Source organism: Salvelinus alpinus, chromosome 21, assembly GCF_045679555.1.
Source record: "Salvelinus alpinus chromosome 21, SLU_Salpinus.1, whole genome shotgun sequence".
Taxonomy (NCBI): Eukaryota; Metazoa; Chordata; class Actinopteri; order Salmoniformes; family Salmonidae; genus Salvelinus; species Salvelinus alpinus.
In genome coordinates, this window is record NC_092106.1 from 36,734,445 (window position 1) to 36,754,537 (window position 20,093).

The 20,093-nt window shown below is 43.7% G+C and overlaps 1 protein-coding gene across 1 annotated transcript in view; it reads right to left on the reverse strand.

Annotated features, from left to right (window-relative positions):
• Window positions 1-1,309: 1,309 nt before the first annotated feature.
• Window positions 1,310-20,093, reverse strand: part of LOC139548295 (melatonin receptor type 1B-B-like) — a 78,552-nt gene continuing 59,768 nt past the window's right edge. Inside the window, exons 2-3 of the mRNA XM_071357885.1 lie at window positions 4,375-4,493; window positions 1,310-3,834 (exon numbers count right to left, since the gene is read on the reverse strand). Coding sequence (XP_071213986.1) covers window positions 3,079-3,834; window positions 4,375-4,493 — 875 coding nt within the window. The 3' untranslated portion in view covers window positions 1,310-3,078. The remainder of the gene's footprint in view (window positions 3,835-4,374; window positions 4,494-20,093) is intronic.

Genomic DNA, 20,093 nt, shown 5'->3' on the forward strand with positions numbered 1-20,093 from the left:
TATCTCACCGCAATGACTTTGTCATTTGCCTTTCAGCGATGGCAATCTGCCAGCCTCTCGTTGAGAGATCAATTAAACGCCTCTGTTGTGCACTACCCTCTGTGAAACATGTGTCTCTGTCTGTCCGTCTGTGTCTGTGTGTCTGTCTCTGTGTATGTCTGCCTCTGTGTCTGTCTGTCTCTGTGTCTGTCTGTCTCTGTCTCTGTCTCTGTGTGTGTGTGTGTGTGTGTGTGTGTGTGTGTGTGTGTGTGTGTGTGTGTGTGTGTGTGTGTGTGTGTGTGTGTGTGTGTGTGTGTGTGTGTGTGTGTGTGTGTGTGTGTGTGTGTGTGTGTGTGTGTGTGTGTGTGTGTGTGTGTGGAATAACTAAGATGGAAGAGACTTTGCCTGGAGATATGTGTGTTAACACGATGTCATATGTGAACAAACCAAATAAAGGTGACAAGTGTGCACCTTGGAAAAAAAACAAAAATATCCACACTATCTGGGCCAGTGCAGCAGTACTGTCTGTCAGAACTTGTGTGGTCTCACCCAATGTGAGATGTTCCAGGAGAAAGTGCAGAGTTGACCTGGTTATGGCAGAATGAACAGGTTTCTCACACACACACGCACCGCACCCCCCCCCCCCCCACACACACACACGCACTGCCCCCCCCCCCCCCCCCACACACACACACGCACTGCCCCCCCCCCCACCCCCCACACACACACTGGACCCCAGGAAAAGTAGCTGCTGCTTCTGCAAAAGCTAATGGGGATGTAAATAAACAAATAAATAAATAAATCAGGGAGATGAAGGGTGCTCTGGAACTTCAGCAATGTTTGGGCTGACAGAGGCAATTTGTATGCATTAATCTCCCATCCAACCCTAAGCAGTGCTCACAGAGGGCGGCCTCAAGTACTGCGCATGTGCAGAATCATGGGGCAAGCAGTGGAGTGAACGGAGAAGGAATAGCTAAGAGCAGACAGGAAATAATGAGAGAAAGAGTGGGAGAAAGGCGAGAGAAAGATGGAGGAGGAGATAGTGTGAGGGGAATGAAAAAAAAGAATGAAAAACAGTGCTTAAAGAATAGAGCGAGAAAGAGAGAGCAAGGAGAAAGAGAGGGAGAGGAAGCGGGAGAGAGACTTCTCACCAGCAGCTGTAGTTTTCACATCACTTCACAGAAAAACATGTAAGTGTATTTTTCAAACCCAGCAATTTCCAAAAGTGAATCTGCATCCTCTAAATTAATTGTCTTGGCCATCTCAGTTATTATTTACACTCTTATCAATGTGTCTGAAAAGCAGTAATAATAACTAAGAAAAGTTATTAAAAGTAAACGTTTTTATTAACATCTAAACTTTTACATTGACAACCCTTCAAAAGCATATTCTTCATCAGTTTTATACGTAAATCACAGCAATAAATACAATGTATTTCGCTTAATTAAAAAATAAAAGATCTTATAGCTTGACCACTGCGCTCCTTCTCCCTGTGCATCCACATGCATACATGCCAATTAAGAATGATCTTCCTCTTACCATCATCATATAATCTTTGTCAACATCATCGATATCTTCAGCAGCAGTTTTCACAAGGTCATCAATAGAAATGTGAAGGTCATTTCCGATTGAACTAACATATGCAGTGTGTACAGTGAATGTAGTCTCTGCTAACGTGGGAACATTGCTTTTAAATTTCAATCACGCTGTAACGCTGAACTTCCGCGATACGGATTGAATAGAGACCCTAGTTTTTTCAAAGCAAAACAAAAATAAAAAACAAACAAACAACCAAAGCAATACACAAAGCATCAAAGTTTATCATGCACATTCTTCATCATTATGGAACACAGCATCACAACAACGGTATTCAGCGTCATTACGGCCTGAATTCATTCACTTGATTTGTACTAAGATTAACTTCTTCATAAAAACAGTATTGTCCTTATTCACATATAGTATTGAGTAAGTTGGTTTGCTGTAGTGTTTTAAGGTAATGACATGAAGTGTAAAATGCATAGAATAGGTCACATGTCTTCATGCATTACTAAGAGTACAGTTGAAACCTGTAAACTGCATAAGTACAATGTCGTCCGAGTTAAAACAGCTTTATTGTGCTTATAATGTACCAGCGAGGGTTTTTCAGGACACTCCGTCGAGGGGCATCACAGCACCCCATTCCTGACTCAACAGAAATGACCAAATCTGCTGATGTATCTAATGTAGTTGTCTATTCAGTCTTATATCCTTGTGTAACTCTAAGCCTAACGCTATATGCTGACTCCAACCCTAACGAGTTAACCCATACTAACTGGGTTAAATTGTAAAGGGGTTGTTTTTGGTAAATCTCCTGTTTGAGACCATGAGCATAAAATCAGGCACCTTTTGACAATCCAATTGCCTAGTTTAGTAGCAGGACCTTGTGAGCTCCTACCGTTGGCATGCTCCATCGCTTATTTGTTATTTACAACTAATAGGGTTTTTACAAATTGTTTTCTACGCTAATGTACGCTGGCCATAATGATTGTCATAATGATATAGATATTTCGATATAGAAAATATAATAAACTGTGTGATAAATACTTTTACAGAGGAAACTGTGAAGATAACAAATGTGTCTTTAAATACCCTGTCTTATACAAAAATGTCATGGACTTAATGGTGTAAAAAAAATGTAATAATACTTTTGGGGCTTACACTTTGAAATGCATAATGCTACAGCAGCAAAGAGGAGGCAGGCAGCCTGAGGTGTATACTTAAGGACATGATACATAATAAGATAGAACATATATGCTTCATGAATGGCACTCTTCGAATTGTGAATAACACAGTCAGTTAGCATCAGTCAACACCTTTGTGTATGTCTCTCTCTCTCTTTAATACGCACCATTCCGAGAGTTCTTTGAGGCTTCGGTAACAGCACAACTGTGCAGTCAGTGAGATACAGGAGAGAAATGGAACTCCATGACTGAAAAAAGAGAGAGAGAGAGAAGAAAAAAGAAACAAGTCCAACAACACCATAGGGGAGGAGTGGAGGAGAGAAGTGGAGGAGAGAAGTGGAGGAGAGGAGTGGAGGCGAGAAGAACCTTGGAGTCAGCGTCACAAAGCCTCTCCCTTGACGTGATCGTTGTTGTTGAGTCCCAGTCTGGGCGAGTGCTTGCTCCTTATACCCTCTGTACCCCCCTGTGACGCCTCCTGGAAGAACAGACCAGGCATCCACATGGACATGATAATCCGTTTGTATTCCTTACGGAAGTTCTGGTTGAGCAGGCCATAGATGATGGCGTTAAGGCAACTGTTGAAGTACGCCATGAAGTAGCTGACCACAAACAGCCACTCGGGGATCCGTGGCGCCACCGTCTCTGGGTCGATGGCCACGGCCAGACCGATGAAGTTGAGCGGCGCCCAGCAGATGGCAAAGAGCACGAACACCACGAACATGGTGATGAAGTTGCGCATGTCGCTGGGTTTGAGGCGGGGCTTCACCTCTGACTTCACCTTCCTCCTCACCTGGATGACCAGGATCCAGATCCTCAGGTAGCAGAAGGTAACCACGGCTATGGGCACAAAGAAATGAATCACCACCACGGTGATGGTGTACGATGTACTGACGGCCTGGGCAAAGGTACACGAATACACCCTGGGGTCGTACTGGAGCGACCCTACGAAGAAGTTTGGTATGATGGCCAGGATGGTGAGAAGCCAGATGAGCCCCACCAGGAAGAGGGTGTTGCGGTAGCTGTAGAGCCTGTCGTAGGCAAAGCTGTGGCAGATGTAACAGTAGCGGTTGATGGCGATGCCGGTGATGTTGAAGATGGAGCCGATGACGCTCAGGCCCATCAGGAAACCACTGACCTAGAAAGAGAGAGAGAAAACAGAAGCCCTGTTTATACTTGGTTCTAACATTCAGCCTTTGTCCTAATCTTGTCCACATTCTGAATTTGCCCACATTTTCAGAAATATGTCTCCGCATTGTGACCATATTTCCTCATCCCTCCCTGTATGCAAATTATTTGACAGCTATTCTTTCAAAATAATATTTATTTATTTTAAGCCATATGGATGCCATAAGTCAATGGTGCCACCTGTAAATGATTTCAGAAGGCAGGATAATTATGATTTAAATGGTTTCATTGTCCAGATACGTCTATATTTGTAAGATATCCAGACACAATGAGTGCCTGACTACCTCCCGAGGTGGTCAGGAAGATCTAATCATTGTCTGATGACAATCTGTATTTTAATCATCTACACCTGTATAAAAATGTGGGCACAATAAGAATGTGGACAAGATCAAGACATATAACATGTTAGAACCAGGTATAAACAGGGCTAGAAAGGCAGAGAGACAGACAGACAGACAGGCAGGCACACAGACAGACAGGTCTTAGTCACTTTGCACTGTGTCTCTCCCAGCGACCAGCCGTCATGGAAGATGGCGTAGAGCACCAATGGGTAGGGGTAGAAGGCCACCACGAGGTCAGCAAAGGCCAGGCTCACCACAAACACGTTCCCTACAGAGGAGAGACCACAACACATTAGCTTATTGGTCCTTTATCAAGGGAAAGGGTTCGGGTTACAGGTAAGGATTAGGTTTGAGGCTAGGGTTAGGTTTAGGTTTGAGGCTAGGGTTAGGTTTAGGTTTGAGGCTAGGGATAGGATTAGGTTTGAGGCTAGGGTTAGGTTTAGGTTTGAGGCTAGGGTTAGGTTTAGGTTTGAGGCTAGGGTTAGGATTAGGTTTGAGGCTAGGGTTAGGTTTAGGTTTGAGGCTAGGGTTAGGTTTAGGTTTGAGGCTAGGGTTAGGTTTAGGTTTGAGGCTAGGGTTAGGTTTAGGTTTGAGGCTAGGGTTAGGTTTAGGTTTGAGGCTAGGGTTAGGTTTAGGTTTGAGGCTAGGGTTAGGTTTAGGTTTGAGGCTAGGGTTAGGTTTAGGTTTGAGGCTAGGGGTAGGGTTAGGTTTGAGGCTAGGGGTAGGGTTAGGTTTGAGGCTAGGGTTAGGTTTAGGTTTGAGGCTAGGGGTAGGGTTAGGTTTGAGGCTAGGGTTAGGTTTAGGTTTGAGGCTAGGGGTAGGGTTAGGCTTGAGGCTAGGGTTAGGTTTAGGTTTGAGGCTAGGGGTAGGGTTAGGTTTGAGGCTAGGGGTAGGGTTAGGTTTGAGGCTAGGGTTAGGTTTAGGTTTGAGGCTAGGGGTAGGGTTAGGTTTGAGGCTAGGGGTAGGGTTAGGTTTGAGGCTAGGGATAGGTTTGGGGTTAGGGTTGAACCGGGGTGTGCACATAAAGCTAGGGTTAGTGTGAAGGTAAAGGTTAGGGTTAGTGCTTAAAATTGCATTTGAGTTAAAAAGTGCTTGGCCGTGTCTCAATACCTGTATTTGTGTTCTAAATAGTAGACATTTTGGGTATGTGAAAAAATATAGTTTTATAGTATGTGAAATATAGAAAGTTTTGTACGCTTTAAATGCCAGGATGTCATATTAATTTAGGCTTTTGATCTAGTAGAATTCGCTGCACACAATTAAGGAAGAGAATCGTCTTTCGAGACCCACGTGTGTCTGACAACAGCTGATAATCAGCTGAGGCGATGCGCTGTACCAAAATGAACGCATGGCTGGAATCAACGCAATAGTGCATTAGATGACCCATTCTCAGTAGGATGAACCTAGTATGATGATATTTTTTGCTTACTGCATTCGTTATTACTAAACAGTACATTATAAATAGTATGTAGTACACTGTGGGTTAGTTGCACCTTAATTGGGGAGGACGGGCATGTGGCAATGGCTGGAGCGGAATAAGTGGAATGGTAGCAAATACATCAAACACGTGGTTTCCATTTGTTTGATACCATTCCATTAGCGCCGTTCCAGCCATTATTATGAGCCGTCCTCCCCTCAGCAGGCTCCATACATATACAGTGCATGGCATACTCTGCCACTTCACGATCAGGCTGGAAGTCAAGGGCCGTGACCAAAATCTGGTTTACCTACTACTTATTTAATCTGCATACTTAACATGCATACTGTGTACTATTCATACTTCATTGCATATCAATCACACAGACACAACCATCCACCGAGAAACAAACACCTGCTATCATTCAAATACATTTGCTCATTGAATCACATCTCATTACCTTTTTCCTGGGTCTAATTTCCTGTGTTATACTACACTATTCCCACCACACGGGTCAATCAAGATTAAAGGAGTCTTCTGCTCGGTAATGACTTGGAAGTCGAGAATGACTTGAGGACAAGTATGGAATATTAAGGGACTTAGAGACGGCGTAGAGAGAATAGAAAGAGGATTTATCTTTAGGAGAAGAATATATAACTAGAGTGATGTGAGCAGGATTTCTCAGACAGATCTGCTGTGTTGTTAGCACGCAGGATGCTAAGCCATGCGGTCTCAGAGCTGACTCACTCGATCGCTCGTCACCCAGCTAATTGAATGAGAAAAGGTACACGGCTCCTAATTGCCTTGTGAAAACAATCATTGTGTCAAGTCACTCCCACTTTGCCACGACAAAATAAAGTATGTGTACTGTGCAGTGGACACGGGGGAAAAGATTGTTAGCGTTAGCATATTAGCATGCACTATGTACTTTTCATTCCCCTAGATTCGCTCCTCATTTTGAATGGCAGTTAATTTCCACCTCAGCCTGCGTACTAATATTCATATTCGCCAGTCTAAATTGTTCCGATGCAAGGCCTTACCTCAGACCAGCCATTCTCCCTCTACAATGTACTGTATTATACTGAACTTTACTCTACTCAACAGTACTCCACTGAACTCTACTCTACTGTACTGTACTGTACTCCACTGAACTCTACTCTACTGTACAGTATTGTACAGTACTCCACTGAACTCTACTCTACTGTACAGTATTGTACTGTACTCCACTGAACTCTACTCTACTGTACAGTATTGTACTGTACTCCACTGAACTCTACTCTACTGTACAGTATTGTACTGTACTCCACTGAACTCTACTGTACAGTATTGTACTGCACTCCACTGAACTCTACTGTACAGTATTGTACTGCACTCCACTGAACTCTACTCTACTGTATTGTACTGTACTGTTCTGAACTCTACTGTACTGAACTCAACTCTACTGTGCCGTGCCATGCTGTACTCTATTGTACTCTACTGTACACTACTGCGCTCTACTGTGCTATACTTTGATGTCCAAACTTGTGAAGCATAGACGTTTATGATTGGTTTAGATTTGGTCTTGTTTTGGGGGCAGAGCTCATAAAAATAATAGCCAGTGTGTAGAATAATACACAAAATATGCAGAGGAGGATATTGGATATTTCTACCTTTGTGAACCTATTCAGGATACATCACTATGAAGAGAATGACATTCATATCCATAATTATGCATTTCTGTATAGTACAGATTAGGGACCAATGAGGAAATTCTGTTACCGCAATTCCGTTACCAGGTATAATTCCACTTCACTTAGTGTAGTTCAATAACCAAAATATGTTTTTTCAAAGTCAAGGATTCATGTCATAGCTGACACCTCATTCTTCTGCAGACATCTTTGATACAGAGTTTTTAGAAAACGTGTTCACATATAAAACTGAGGGAGATTTTACCTAAATTCTGTTTCCAAACTTTGCATCTGCACAGTTTTTCCAGTAAATTTGTTTTGTAACATTTTCAGTGTAAATTGTTACAAATATTCCTTGTGCATGGATTTGTATGGTTTGTTAAAATTTTAAATCAATCGTTTTTGTTTGGCATAAATTTTAGGTGAAAAAATTATGGCCAAACAGTTCTATTTTTGTTTCATCAGACCAGAGGACATTTCTCCAAAAAGTATGATCTTTGTCCCCATGTGCAAACCGTAGTCTGGCTTATTTATGACGGTTTTGGAGCAGTGGCTTCTTCCTTGCTCAGCGGCCTTTCAGGTTATGTCGATATAGGACTCGTTTTACTGTGGATATAGATACTTTTGTACCTGGTTCCTCCAGCATATTCACAAGGTCCTTTGCTGTTGTTCTGGGATTGATTTGCACTTTTTACACCAAAGTACTTTCATCTCTAGGAGACAGAACGTGTCTCCGTCCTGAGCGGTATGACGACTGTGTGGTCCCATGGTGTTCATACTTGTGTACTATTGTTTGTACAGATGAACGTGGTACCTTCAGGCATTTGGAAATTGCTCCCAAGGATGAACCAGACTTGTGGAGTTCTACAATTTTTTTTCTGAGGTCTTGGCTGATTTCTTTTGATTTTCCCATGATGTCAAGCAAAGAGGCAGGGAGTTGGAAGGTAGGCCTTGAAATACATCCACAGGTACACCTCCAATTGACTCAAATTATGTAAATTAGCCTATCAGACGCTTCTAAAGCCATGACAACATTTTCTGTAATTTTCCAAGCTGTTTGAAGGCACAGTCAACTTAGTGTATGTACATTTCTAACCCACTGGAATTGTGATACAGTGAATAATAAGTGAAATAATCTGTCTGTAAACAATTGTTGGAAAAATTACGTGTCATGCACAAAGTAGATGTCCTAACCGACTTGCCAAAACTATAGTTTGTTAACAATACATTTGTGGAGTGGTTGAAAAACGAGTTGTAATGACTCCAACCTAAGTGTATGTAAACTTCCGACTTCAACTGTACGTACACAATTAAGAAAATCAATTATGGGTCAACATCTAAATATTGCTCCCAGAATGCTTATATTCATGATCTGACTGAGTTCTAATCACATCTCTCCACTACCCTCTCTCCACTGGGATTCTCTGCCTCTAACCCTATTACAGGGGCTGAGTCACTGGCTTAATGGTGCTCTTCCATGCCGTCTCTAGGAGGGGTGCGTCACTTGAGTGGGTTGAGTCACTGACGTGATCTTCCTGTCTGGGTTGGCGCCCCCCCTTGGGTTGTGCCGTGGCGGAGATCTTTGTGGGCTATACTCGGCCTTGTCTCAGGATGGTAAGTTGGTGGTTGAAGATATCCCTCTAGTGGTGTGGGGGCTGTGCTTTGGCAAAGTGGGTGGGGTTATATCCTGCCTGTTTGGCCCTGTCCGGGGGTATCATCGGATGGGGCCACAGTGTCTCCTGACCCCTCCTGTCTCAGCCTCCAGTATTTATGCTGCAGTAGTTTATGTGTCGGGGGGCTAGGGTCAGTCTGTTATATCTGGAGTACTTCTCCTGTCTTATCCGGTGTCCTGTATGAATTTAAGTATGCTCTCTCTAATTCTCTCTTTCTCTCTTTCTTTCTCTCTCTCGGAGGACCTGAGCCCTAGGTCCATGCCTCAGGACTACCTGGCATGATGACTCCTTGCTGTCCCCAGTCCACCTGGCCGTGCTGCTGCTCCAGTTTCAACTGTTCTGCCTGCGGCTATGGAAACCTGACCTGTTCACCGGACGTGCTACCTGTCCCAGACCTGCTGTTTTCAACTCTCTAGAGACAGCAGGAGCGGTAGAGATACTCTTAATGATCGGCTATGAAAATCCAACTGACATTTACTCCTGAGGTGCTGACTTGCTGCACCCTCAACAACTACTGTGATTATTATTATTTGACCATGCTGGTCATTTATGAACATTTGAACATCTTGGCCATGTTCTGTAATAATCTCCACCCGGCACAACCAGAAGAGGACTGGCCACCACTCATAGCCTGGTTCCTCTCTAGGTTTCTTCCTAGGTTTTGGCTTTTCTAGGGAGTTTTTCCTAGCCACCGTGCTTCTACACCTGCATTGCTTGCTGTTTGGGGTTGTAGGCTGGGTTTCTGTACAGCACTTCTGTACAGAGATATCAGCTGATGTAAGAAGGGCTACATAAATACGTTTGATTTGATTTGATCTGCAAAAGATAGGCTACTAAGTTCTCATAATAACTTTGCTTTACATAGAGTAGGTTACTGAGACAGATAGTGATGTGGCGCTCAGTGGTGAGGCAGGCTGCAATGCATGCAGGAGAAGCAGAGCGAGAGAGAGAGCGAGCGAGCGAGAGAGAGCGAGAGAGAGCAAGCAAAAAGAGAGGTTAGTACAGTGGTTCCCAAACTTGGGGTCGGACCCCCATGCAGGGTTCCTGAGAAAATCTGTACTAATCTTATCAAACATGTTAGGAACTTAAAAAAGAAGAAGATATGTTTCAATTTGAACATCTCATACAGTAGCTCTCTTTACATAAATACTGTATCTATTTGTAGCCCCCCACCATGCCACCCCTCCCGGATGGACCTCACTAAAACTCAAATGCTGGTTACAGCCCCCTGATGCCAATGTGGGCATGTTTACTGGGTAGTTACAGTACTTGGCACCAATACAGTCTACTGGAGATTGGGAGATGTAAAAACCCACCAACAGACTCTTTGGAGAGTAAAGCTTCAGACCCCTGGGGCAGGAGCGAGGGAATATAAGAGATTATCCTGTTGAATACTGAGAGAGAGAGAGACAGAGAGAGAGAGAGAGAGAGAGACAGAGAGAGAAGAGAGAGAGAGAGACACAGAGAGAGAGAGAGAAGAGAGAGAGAGACCGAGACAGAGAGACAGAGAGAGAGAGAGAGAGAGAGAGAGAGAGAGAGAGAGAGAGAGAGAGAGAGAGAGAGAGAGAGAGAGAGAGAGAGAGAGAGAGAGAGAGAGAGAGAGAGAGAGAGAGACAGAGAGAGAAGAGAGAGATAGACAGAGAGAGACAGACAGCGAGAGAAGTGAGAGATACAGAGAAAGAGAGACAGACAGAGAGAGAGAGAAGAGAGAGAGAGAGAGAGAGAGAGAGAAAAGAGAGACAGAGAGAGAAGAGAGATAGAGAGAGAGACAGAGAGAGAGAGAGAAGAGGGCTGCTGTAGGCCTTTTTTAATTTCCCTCTCCACGCAAGCACAAACGGGGCCAAGGCTATGCACGATTTGAGAACTTTTCCTCTGGGAGCGAGACAGAGACAGAGACACACACGCACAAACACACGCACAAACACACACACGCACAAACACACGCACAAATACACACACGCACGCACGCACGCACACACGCACGCACAAACACACGCACAAACACACACACAAAGGCACAAACACACGCACGCACAAACACACGCACGCACAAACACACGCACAAACACAAGCGCGTCTTTGGAGTGTTCCATCAAACAGCAATTACACAATCCAGTTGCTAGGCACACACAAACACATTCGTTGTCTCAGTTGGCATAACCCACTTAGAATGCAATGTTAATTCAACATTTCCATTAACCGATGAGGAAAACTGTGCTTTGTTATTGATTTAACATGATCTAATACACCCTTCTCTGCCAATGCAATTTCATCCTACCACCCCCTTAGGCATTCCCCAACCACATTGGTACTGTGGTCCCTCTGGCACTGTTCTGCCTCTCACACTCTTTGCTTTATAAGTCTCTCTATATACACTACCGGTCAAAAGTTTTAGAACACCTACTCATTCAAGGGTTTTTCTTTATTTTTACTATTGTTTACATTGTAGAATAATAGTGATGACATCAAAACTATGAAATAACACATATGGAATCATGTAGTAACCAAAAAAGTGTTAAACAAATGGACGCAATCAGAGAAAGAGACAGACAGAGAGAGAGAGAAAGAGAGAGAGCCAGTTTCATCAGAGCACTTGATGGTTTTTGCGATTGCACTTGAAGAAACTTTTTATATTTGAGATTCTTCAAAGTAGCCACCCTTTGCCTTGATGACAGCTTTGCACACTCTTGGCATTCTCACAACCAGCTTTATGAGGTAGTCTGTACAGCACTTTGAGATATCAGCTGATGTACGAAGGGCTATATAAATTGATTTGATTTGATTTGATTTTGATTTAGTCACCTGGAGTGTGTTTCAATTAACAGGTGTGCCTTGTTAAAAGTTGATTTGTGGAATTTCTTTCCTTCTTAATGCGTTTGAGCCAATCAGTTGTGTTGTGACAAGGTAGGGTTGGTATACAGAAGATATTTGGTAAAAGACCAAATCCATATTATGGCAAGAACAGCTCAAATAAGAAAACAGTCCATCATTACTTTAAGACATGAAGGTCAGTCAATCTGGAAAATGTCAAGAACTTTGAAAGTTTCTTCAAGTGGCTTGGTTTTTCTAATGACTGCCTCGCCTGGTTCACCAACTACTTTGCAGACAGAGTTCAGTGTGTCAAATCGGAGGACGTGTTGTCCGGACCTCTGGCAGTCTCTATGGGGGTACCATTGGGTTCAATTCTCAGGCCGACTCTTTTCTCTGTATGTATCAATGATGTCGCTCTTGCTGCGGGCGATTCCCTGATCCACCTCTACGCAGACGACACCATTCTGTATACTTCTGGCCCTTCCTTGGACACTGTGCTAACTACCCTCCAAAAGAGCTTCAATGCCATACAACACTCCTTCCGTGGCCTCCAACTGCTCTTAAACGCTAATAAAACCAAATGCATGCTTTTCAACCGTTCGCTGCCCGCACCCGCCCGCCCGACTAGCATCACCACCCTGGACGGTTCCGACCTAGAATATGTGGACAACTATAAATATCTAGGTGTCTGGCTAGACTGTAAACTCTCCTTCCAGACTCATATTAAACATCTCCAATCCAAAATCAAATCTAGAATCGGCTTTCTATTTCACAACAAAGCCTCCTTCACTCACGCCGCCAAACTTACCCTAGTAAAACTGACTATCCTACTGATCCTCGACTTTGGCGATGTCATCTACAAAATAGCTTCCAACACTCTACTCAGCAAACTGGATGCAGTCTATCACAGTGCCATCAGTTTTGTTACCAAATCACCTTATACCACCCACCACTGCGACCTGTATGCTCTAGTCGGCTGGCCCTCGCTACATACTCGTCGCCAGACCCACTGGCTCCAGGTCATCTATAAGTCTATGCTAGGTAAAGCTCCGCCTTATCTCAGTTCACTGGTCACGATAACAACACCCACCCGTAGCACACGTTACAGCAGGTATATCTCACTGATCATCCCCAAAGCCAACAACTAATTTGGCCGCCTTTCCTTCCAGTTCTCTGCTGCCAGTGACTGGAACGAATTGCAAAAATTGCTGAAGTTGGAGACTTTTATTTCCCTCACCAACTTTAAACATCAACTATCTGAGCAGCTAACCGATCGCTGCAGCTGTACATAGTCCATCTGTAAATAGCCCACCCAATCTACCTACCTCATCCCCATACAGTTTTTATTTTATTTACTTTTCTGCTCTTTTGCACACCAGTATCTCTACTTGCACATCATCATCTGCTCATTTATCACTCCAGTGTTAATCTGCTAAATTGTAATTATTCGCTCCTATGGCCTATTTATTGCCTACCTCCTCATGCCTTTTGCACAGACTGTATATAGACTTTCTTTTTTCTACTGTGTCATTGACTTGTTTATTGTGTTATTGGCTTGTTCATTGTTTATTCCATGTGTAACTCTGTGTTGTTGTCTGTCACACTGCTTTGCTTTATCTTGGCCAGGTCGCAGTTGCAAATGAGAACTTGTTCTCAACTAGCCTACCTGGTTAAATAAAGGTGAACTAAAAAATAAAAATAAAGTGCAGTCACAAAAACCACCAAGCGGTATGATGAAACTGTCTCTCTCTCTCTTTCTCTCTCTCTCTGTCTGTCTATTTCTCTCATTTGTTTAACACTTTTTAGGTTACTACATGATTCCAGATGTGTTATTTAATAGTTTTGATATCTTCACTATTATTCTACCAAAAAAATAAAGAAAAACCCTTCAATGCCTAGGTTTGTCCAAACTTTTGACAAGATACCCATCCCAACTGCTCTGCTAGATCCTCTAAAGCAGTCTCCAGTATCTCTGGCACGTAACTCATCTATACATTTTTAAGGGGAGTGGCAATCGATATCCTTTTATCGATGTACAGGTGCTGATTCTGTCATTCATCACACCTTGTTTTGTGGTTAGGCAAGGCCAGACCAAACTAATCTAGCACCCTACTTGCCCCCGCTACAGTTTCCAATTCTCCTAGGATTTTCACTGGAAAATATGGCCATAGAAGAGCCTGTTCACACACTAACCTTCCTCATCCATCACTCTTACGGTCAGACAAGGCCAAGGTCAGTCCTAACTGCCTGCCAAGCAATTCACCACTTTTCTGTCTCAGTGTCCCCTAGGCTGGCCTAGTGGTTTTTAATGGAGAAAAGGTGGCCATAGTGGTGTCCATTCCTATACTATTTTCCTTATCCATCTCTCCTTCATTTGATGTTGGGCAATGCCCATGCAAGACAGGACAGGACAGCCCCAACAGCCACCCTCCAGCAGCCTCCATCCCACTCCCCTCCACTGGCATGGCAGGGTCCTTGGCTGGCCATAACTGTGCCTGATCATCTCTACCCAGCAGGAGCTCTGAGTGTCAACCAGAGTCCATCCTGTGCCTGCCGTGAGGTCAACGCCACTCTTGTCAGCCCTATAGTCACGTGGAGAATTGTCATCTTTATCAGAAAATTGCCATCAATATCAGAAACTTTGAATATCCCACGGAGCACAATTAAATACATTATTAAAAAATTTAAAGAATATGGCACCACAACAAACCTGCAAAAAGAGGGCCGCCCACCAAAACTCACAGATTAGGCAAGGAGGTCATTGATCAGAGAGGCAACAAAGAGACCAAAGAAGGAGCTGCAAAGCTCCACAGCGGAGACTGGAGTATCTGTCCATAGGACCACTTTAAGCCGTACACTCCACAGAGCTGGGCTTTACAGAAGAGTGGCCAGAAAAAAGCCATTGCATGAAGAAAAAATAAGCAAACACGTTTGGTATTCGCCAAAAGGCATGTGGGAGACTCCCCAAACATATAGAAGAAGGTATTCTGGTCAGATTAGACAAAAATTTAGCTTTTTGGCCATCAAGGAAAATGGTATGTCTGGCGCAAACCCAACACCTCCCATCACCCCGAGAACACCATCCCCACAGTGAAGCATGGTGGTGGCAGCATCATGCTGTGGGGATGTTTTTCATCGGTAGGCACAGGGAAACTGGTCAGAACTGAAGGATTGATGGATGGCGCTAAATAGAGGAAATTCTTGAGGGAAATCTATTTCAGTCTTCCAAAGATTTGAGACTGGGACGGAGGTTCACTTTCCAGCTGGACATTGACCCTAAGCATACTGCTAAAGCAACACTTGAGTGGTTTAAGGGGAAACATTTAAATGTCTTGGAATGGCCTAGTCAAAGCCCAGACCTCAATCCAATTGAGAATCTGTGGTATGACTTAAAGATTGCTGTACACCAGCGGAACCCATCCAACTTGAAGGAACTGGAGCGGTTTTGCCTTGAATAATGGGCAAAAATCCCAGTGGCTAGATGTGCCAAGCTTATAGAGACATACCCCAAGAGACTTGCAGCTGTAATTGCTGCAAAAGGTGGCTCTACAAAGTGTTGGCTTTGGGGGGGTGAATAGTTATGCAGCTCAAGTTTTCATTTTTTTGTCTTATTTCTTGTTTGTTTCACAATAAAAAATATTTTGTATTTTCAAAGTGGTAGGCATGTTGTGTAAATCAGATGATACAACCCCCCCAAAAAAATATATTTTAATTCCAGGTTGTAAGGCAACAAAATAGGAAAAATTCCAAGGGGGGTGAATACTTTCGCAAGCCACTATACATCATCGTGCATGGATGTGTCTCCCTGTCAGGAATGCCATGCCACGGTTGCCCTTAGTTTGAAGATGTAATCCGAAGACAGGTGTTTCCTGTAGCTATCATACTCAAAATCTGCTCCTCCAGAAAGTGGAGAGCAACACTTATGCAGCTCCACTACACAATATTTTTTTTTTTACATGCAGCGTTCGACAGGATTACCAACACAGACTGACAAGCTTCTATGGCAGACCAATCTGAACTGTCCCGCCCACTCATTATCTCAGCCAATCATGGCTAGTGCGAAGGTTGCTCCCTTTTTCTGTGGCTTAACCAACAAGGCTCGTAATTTAACAATTGTATTTGTATTTACAGATGGCATACAAGTTTGTTATTAAAGCGCATGAACGTTCACATGTTCAAGATGGCATTTCAGCCAAAAAAACACATTTTGAAGTGGTGACTTGCGACACACACCTAGTTTCCTGAATCGGGTCACATTTTACATCAAACAATTTTACTTTATTCCTAGTTTAATCACTCTCTCACACACACAGACACACAGACAGACAGACAGACAGACAGACAGACAGACAGACAGACAGACAGACAGACAGACAGACAGACAGACAGACAGACAGACACACACACACACACACACACACACACACACACACACACACACACACACACACACACACACACACACACACTGCTAAATGATGACCTCTGGGTCATGGTTAATATTTTCCCTTGCAGCCCAGTGGTGTGATACGTTTGACTCTGTGTCACCTTACGCATCTTCTCTAATGGCATCATCAGACACCTGAACTTTAACCCTTCACAGGACTCTGCCTGGAGAAACCCCCAGGGTGTGTCTGGAACCCTATTGACTACATTCTTAGAAAAATGCTACTATCTAGAACCTAGAAGGGTTCTTCGGCTGTCCCCATAGGAGAACCGTTTGAAGAACCCTTATTGGTTCCAGGTAGATCTATTTGGCTTTCCACAGACGGTTCTACATGGAACCCAAAAGGGTTCTAACTGAAACCAAAAAGGGTTCTACCTGGAACCAGAAATTGCTTTCCTATGGGGACAGCTGAAAAACCCTTTTGGAACCCTTTTTTCTAAGAATGTATATAGTGCCCTACTTTTGATCAGAGCAGGGTTCACTATATAGGGAATAGGGTGTGTCGTGACGTTGTTATCGTTAATGTGATGACATGCTATTTATCGAAAAAGAAACTATGTTTATTATTACGTGATTAATTTAATCATGTAACAATTAACTCAGTAACCTGGGGCACCACAGAAAAAAAAAAAAAACATCAATCCCTCTATACCTCTCCCCCTTTGCGGGAGGGAGCGATATCTCTGTAGAACTATGATCCACTGTAACCTGATTCTTACAGGCCAGTTATGACAGGTGCCATTTCTGATTTACATACATTTAGTATTTATTGACACTTCAGAGTGTTTCATCGTTATAACTACCACAATGTGGTGTATCACTCGTATACTAACTATGTTGATAAGTACACACAGACATAGCAACACACAATGGATGCAATGAGAGTGAGAGAGAGAGAGAGTGAGAGAGAGAGAGAGAGAGAGAGAGAGAGAGAGAGAGAGAGAGAGAGAGAGAGAGAGAGAGAGAGAGAGAGAGAGAGAACAGACCCACAAAGAATTAAAAAACAAGTCCAATTTTGATAAAGTCCCATATCTATTGGGTGAAATACCACAGTGTGCCATCACAGCAGCAAGATTTGTGACCTGTTGCCACAAGAAAAGGGCAACCAGTGAATAACAAACACCATTGTAAAAAAAAACCCATATTTATTTATTTTCCCTTCTGTAGTTTAACTATTTGCACATCGTTACAGCACTGTATATAGACATAATATGACATGTAATGTTTACTGTTTACTGTTCAGTTTTCATTGTTTATTTCACTTTTGTTTACTATCTATTTCACTTGATTTGGCAATGTAAACATATGTTTCCCATGCCAATAAAGCCCCTTGAATTGAATTGAATTGAAAGAGATAGAGACAGAGAAAGAGATAGAGAGAGACAGACAGACAGACAGCGAGATAAACCGACAGTCTGAACTACAGTGTCAGACCTTAACCTAAACATTAACCCCTACACTCATGTAAAATAAAAAGCATGTCTATTTTATTTACCACATTTAGAACACAGTTTTGTAATTGCTTACATCAATAAGTAAGTCCATAGGGCAGTGCAGAGCCTCAAGGTCTTACCAGGCTTAGCACTACACGCCTGTGTATAATTCCCCAAGATGGACCTAGCTATGGAAAGAAACAACCACCACCACTACAGAGGCAAGAACTGACCTACCGAAGGCAATCTCGGTTGAGCTTTTTGTGCTAATCCCAAATTGTTAAGATTTTCAGGAAATATCTTGTACTTTTTCTATTTTCTCTGTTGTTATGTAAAAATGTTTGTTCAGTCATTCATAGCTTCCTATATTTATATTCAAATTCCGTATCACATTCTGCTCTTGTTCCCAGTAAATATGAATAAGGAACTGTGAAGAAAACCTCTGTTTTGAATGATGAATGCATTTATCCCTTCTTTCCTCATTAGACAAACAGCTGTTCCCAGTTTCTCCTAGCTTCCTGTGAGTTAGCGATTTACTAGAGCCCTAACTGTGACCCCGTTATACAACCCTGACCCCGGGCCAGCTCTTACTCATCACGATCATCACAGCTTAGCTGGAGAAAGCCGGAGGGTAGAGGAGAGAGTGTGAAGTGGGTGGCAGGATGGGGGTATTTGGGTCAGCCTGGAGAGAGCAGAGAGCGGGTAGCACAGCACTGGTGGCAGGATGGGGTGTGTTGGGGTCAGCCTGGAGAGAGCAGAGAGCGGGTAGCGCAGCACTGGTGGCAGGATGGGGGTGTTGGGGTCAGCCTGGAGAGAGCAGAGAGCGGGTAGCGCAGCACTGGTGGCAGGATGGGGGTGTTGGGGTCAGCCTGGAGAGAGCAGAGAGCGGGTAGCACAGCACTGGTGGCAGGATGGGGGTGTTGGGGTCAGCCTGGAGAGAGCAGAGAGCGGGTAGCACAGCACTGGTGGCAGGATGGGGGTGTTGGGGTCAGCCTGGAGAGAGCAGAGAGCGGGTAGCACAGCACTGGTGGCAGGATGGGGGTGTTGGGGTCAGCCTGGAGAGAGCAGAGAGCGGGTAGCGCAGCACTGGTGGCAGGATGGGGGTGTTGGGGTCAGCCTGGAGAGAGCAGAGAGCGGGTAGCACAGCACTGGTGGCAGGATGGGGGTGTTTGGGTCAGCCTGGAGAGAGCAGAGAGCGGGTAGCACAGCACTGGTGGCAGGATGGGGTGTGTTGGGGTCAGTGCTAACAACAGCTAGGTTAATCAGGGTAACTAAGGATCTAGAAAGAGAGGCTGAGGGGGAGTGAATCTCATCGTCCTGCAGGGTGCCTCAGCTACAATAGCTACACCTGGTTGGTTTATAATTACAGGTTGGAGGGGAGGAGACAGCACCATTTGTCCAGATACTAACACTGAGGGGGAACAAAAGCCACGGCTGGTTCTGTAGAATAAAACTAAGGCTGGTTTGGCAGACATACACTGAGGCAGACGATGTCAGGGCAAGTTAAGAAATAAAAGAACAGCAAGAGGGAAATAAAGCTAGTCTAGAAAAAGAAAGAGCCTCCATCAGGTATCACTTTGCATTGAGGGGTTTAAGCCATGTTAGAGGTGTCTCATTCTAGTACCAGCTCTGCTCTCTCTTTCTAAACGGTGCAGAGACAATCGACAAGCCAATGTGCTGCTAAACAACAGAAACCATAAGTAGGTAAAGTGATAACAAGATGAACAGAACAAATGGATCTCACTATTCTGCCGTAACTAATAAAATAACCAGTGGTGGAAAAAGTACTAAATTGTCATACTTGAGTAAAAGTAAAGATACCTTAATAGAACATGACTCAAGTAAAGGTCACCCAAAAAATGTATGGGGGTAAAAAAAAGACATAATAGGTCCTGAGGATAATGAAAGGGAAAGAAAAAAACAGAATGAGGGTTGGAGAAAAAAGAGAGAGGAGGGAAAAGGTTTTTGCATCCTAAATATGCCATTAGTGCTCGTTTGGCCATTTGAAAAATGTCCTCCATTCATACATTTCCAATTAGCTAATGAGCCAATTACACCCTTGGAGCTCTTTAATTGGTGTATAATTGATGGATGGGGGTGTTGTGGACATGCTAATGTGCTCCTCCACACAAACAGACAGGGGGAACAGAGCATTGTTAGGGATAGAACAAGTGTTGGGCTACATCTGGCCTCTTATTCCCTATATAGTGGCCTACTTATGACCCAAGCCCTATGGACCCTTGTAAAAGTAGTGCACTATATAGCGAATAGGGTGGGTAAAGCCAGTGGAGGCTGCTGAGGGGAGGATGGCTCATAATAATGTCCGGAACGGAGTAAATGTGTCTGATGTATTTGATACCATTCCACCTATTCCACTCCAGCCATTACAACGAGCCCGTCCTCCCAAATTAAGGTGCAAC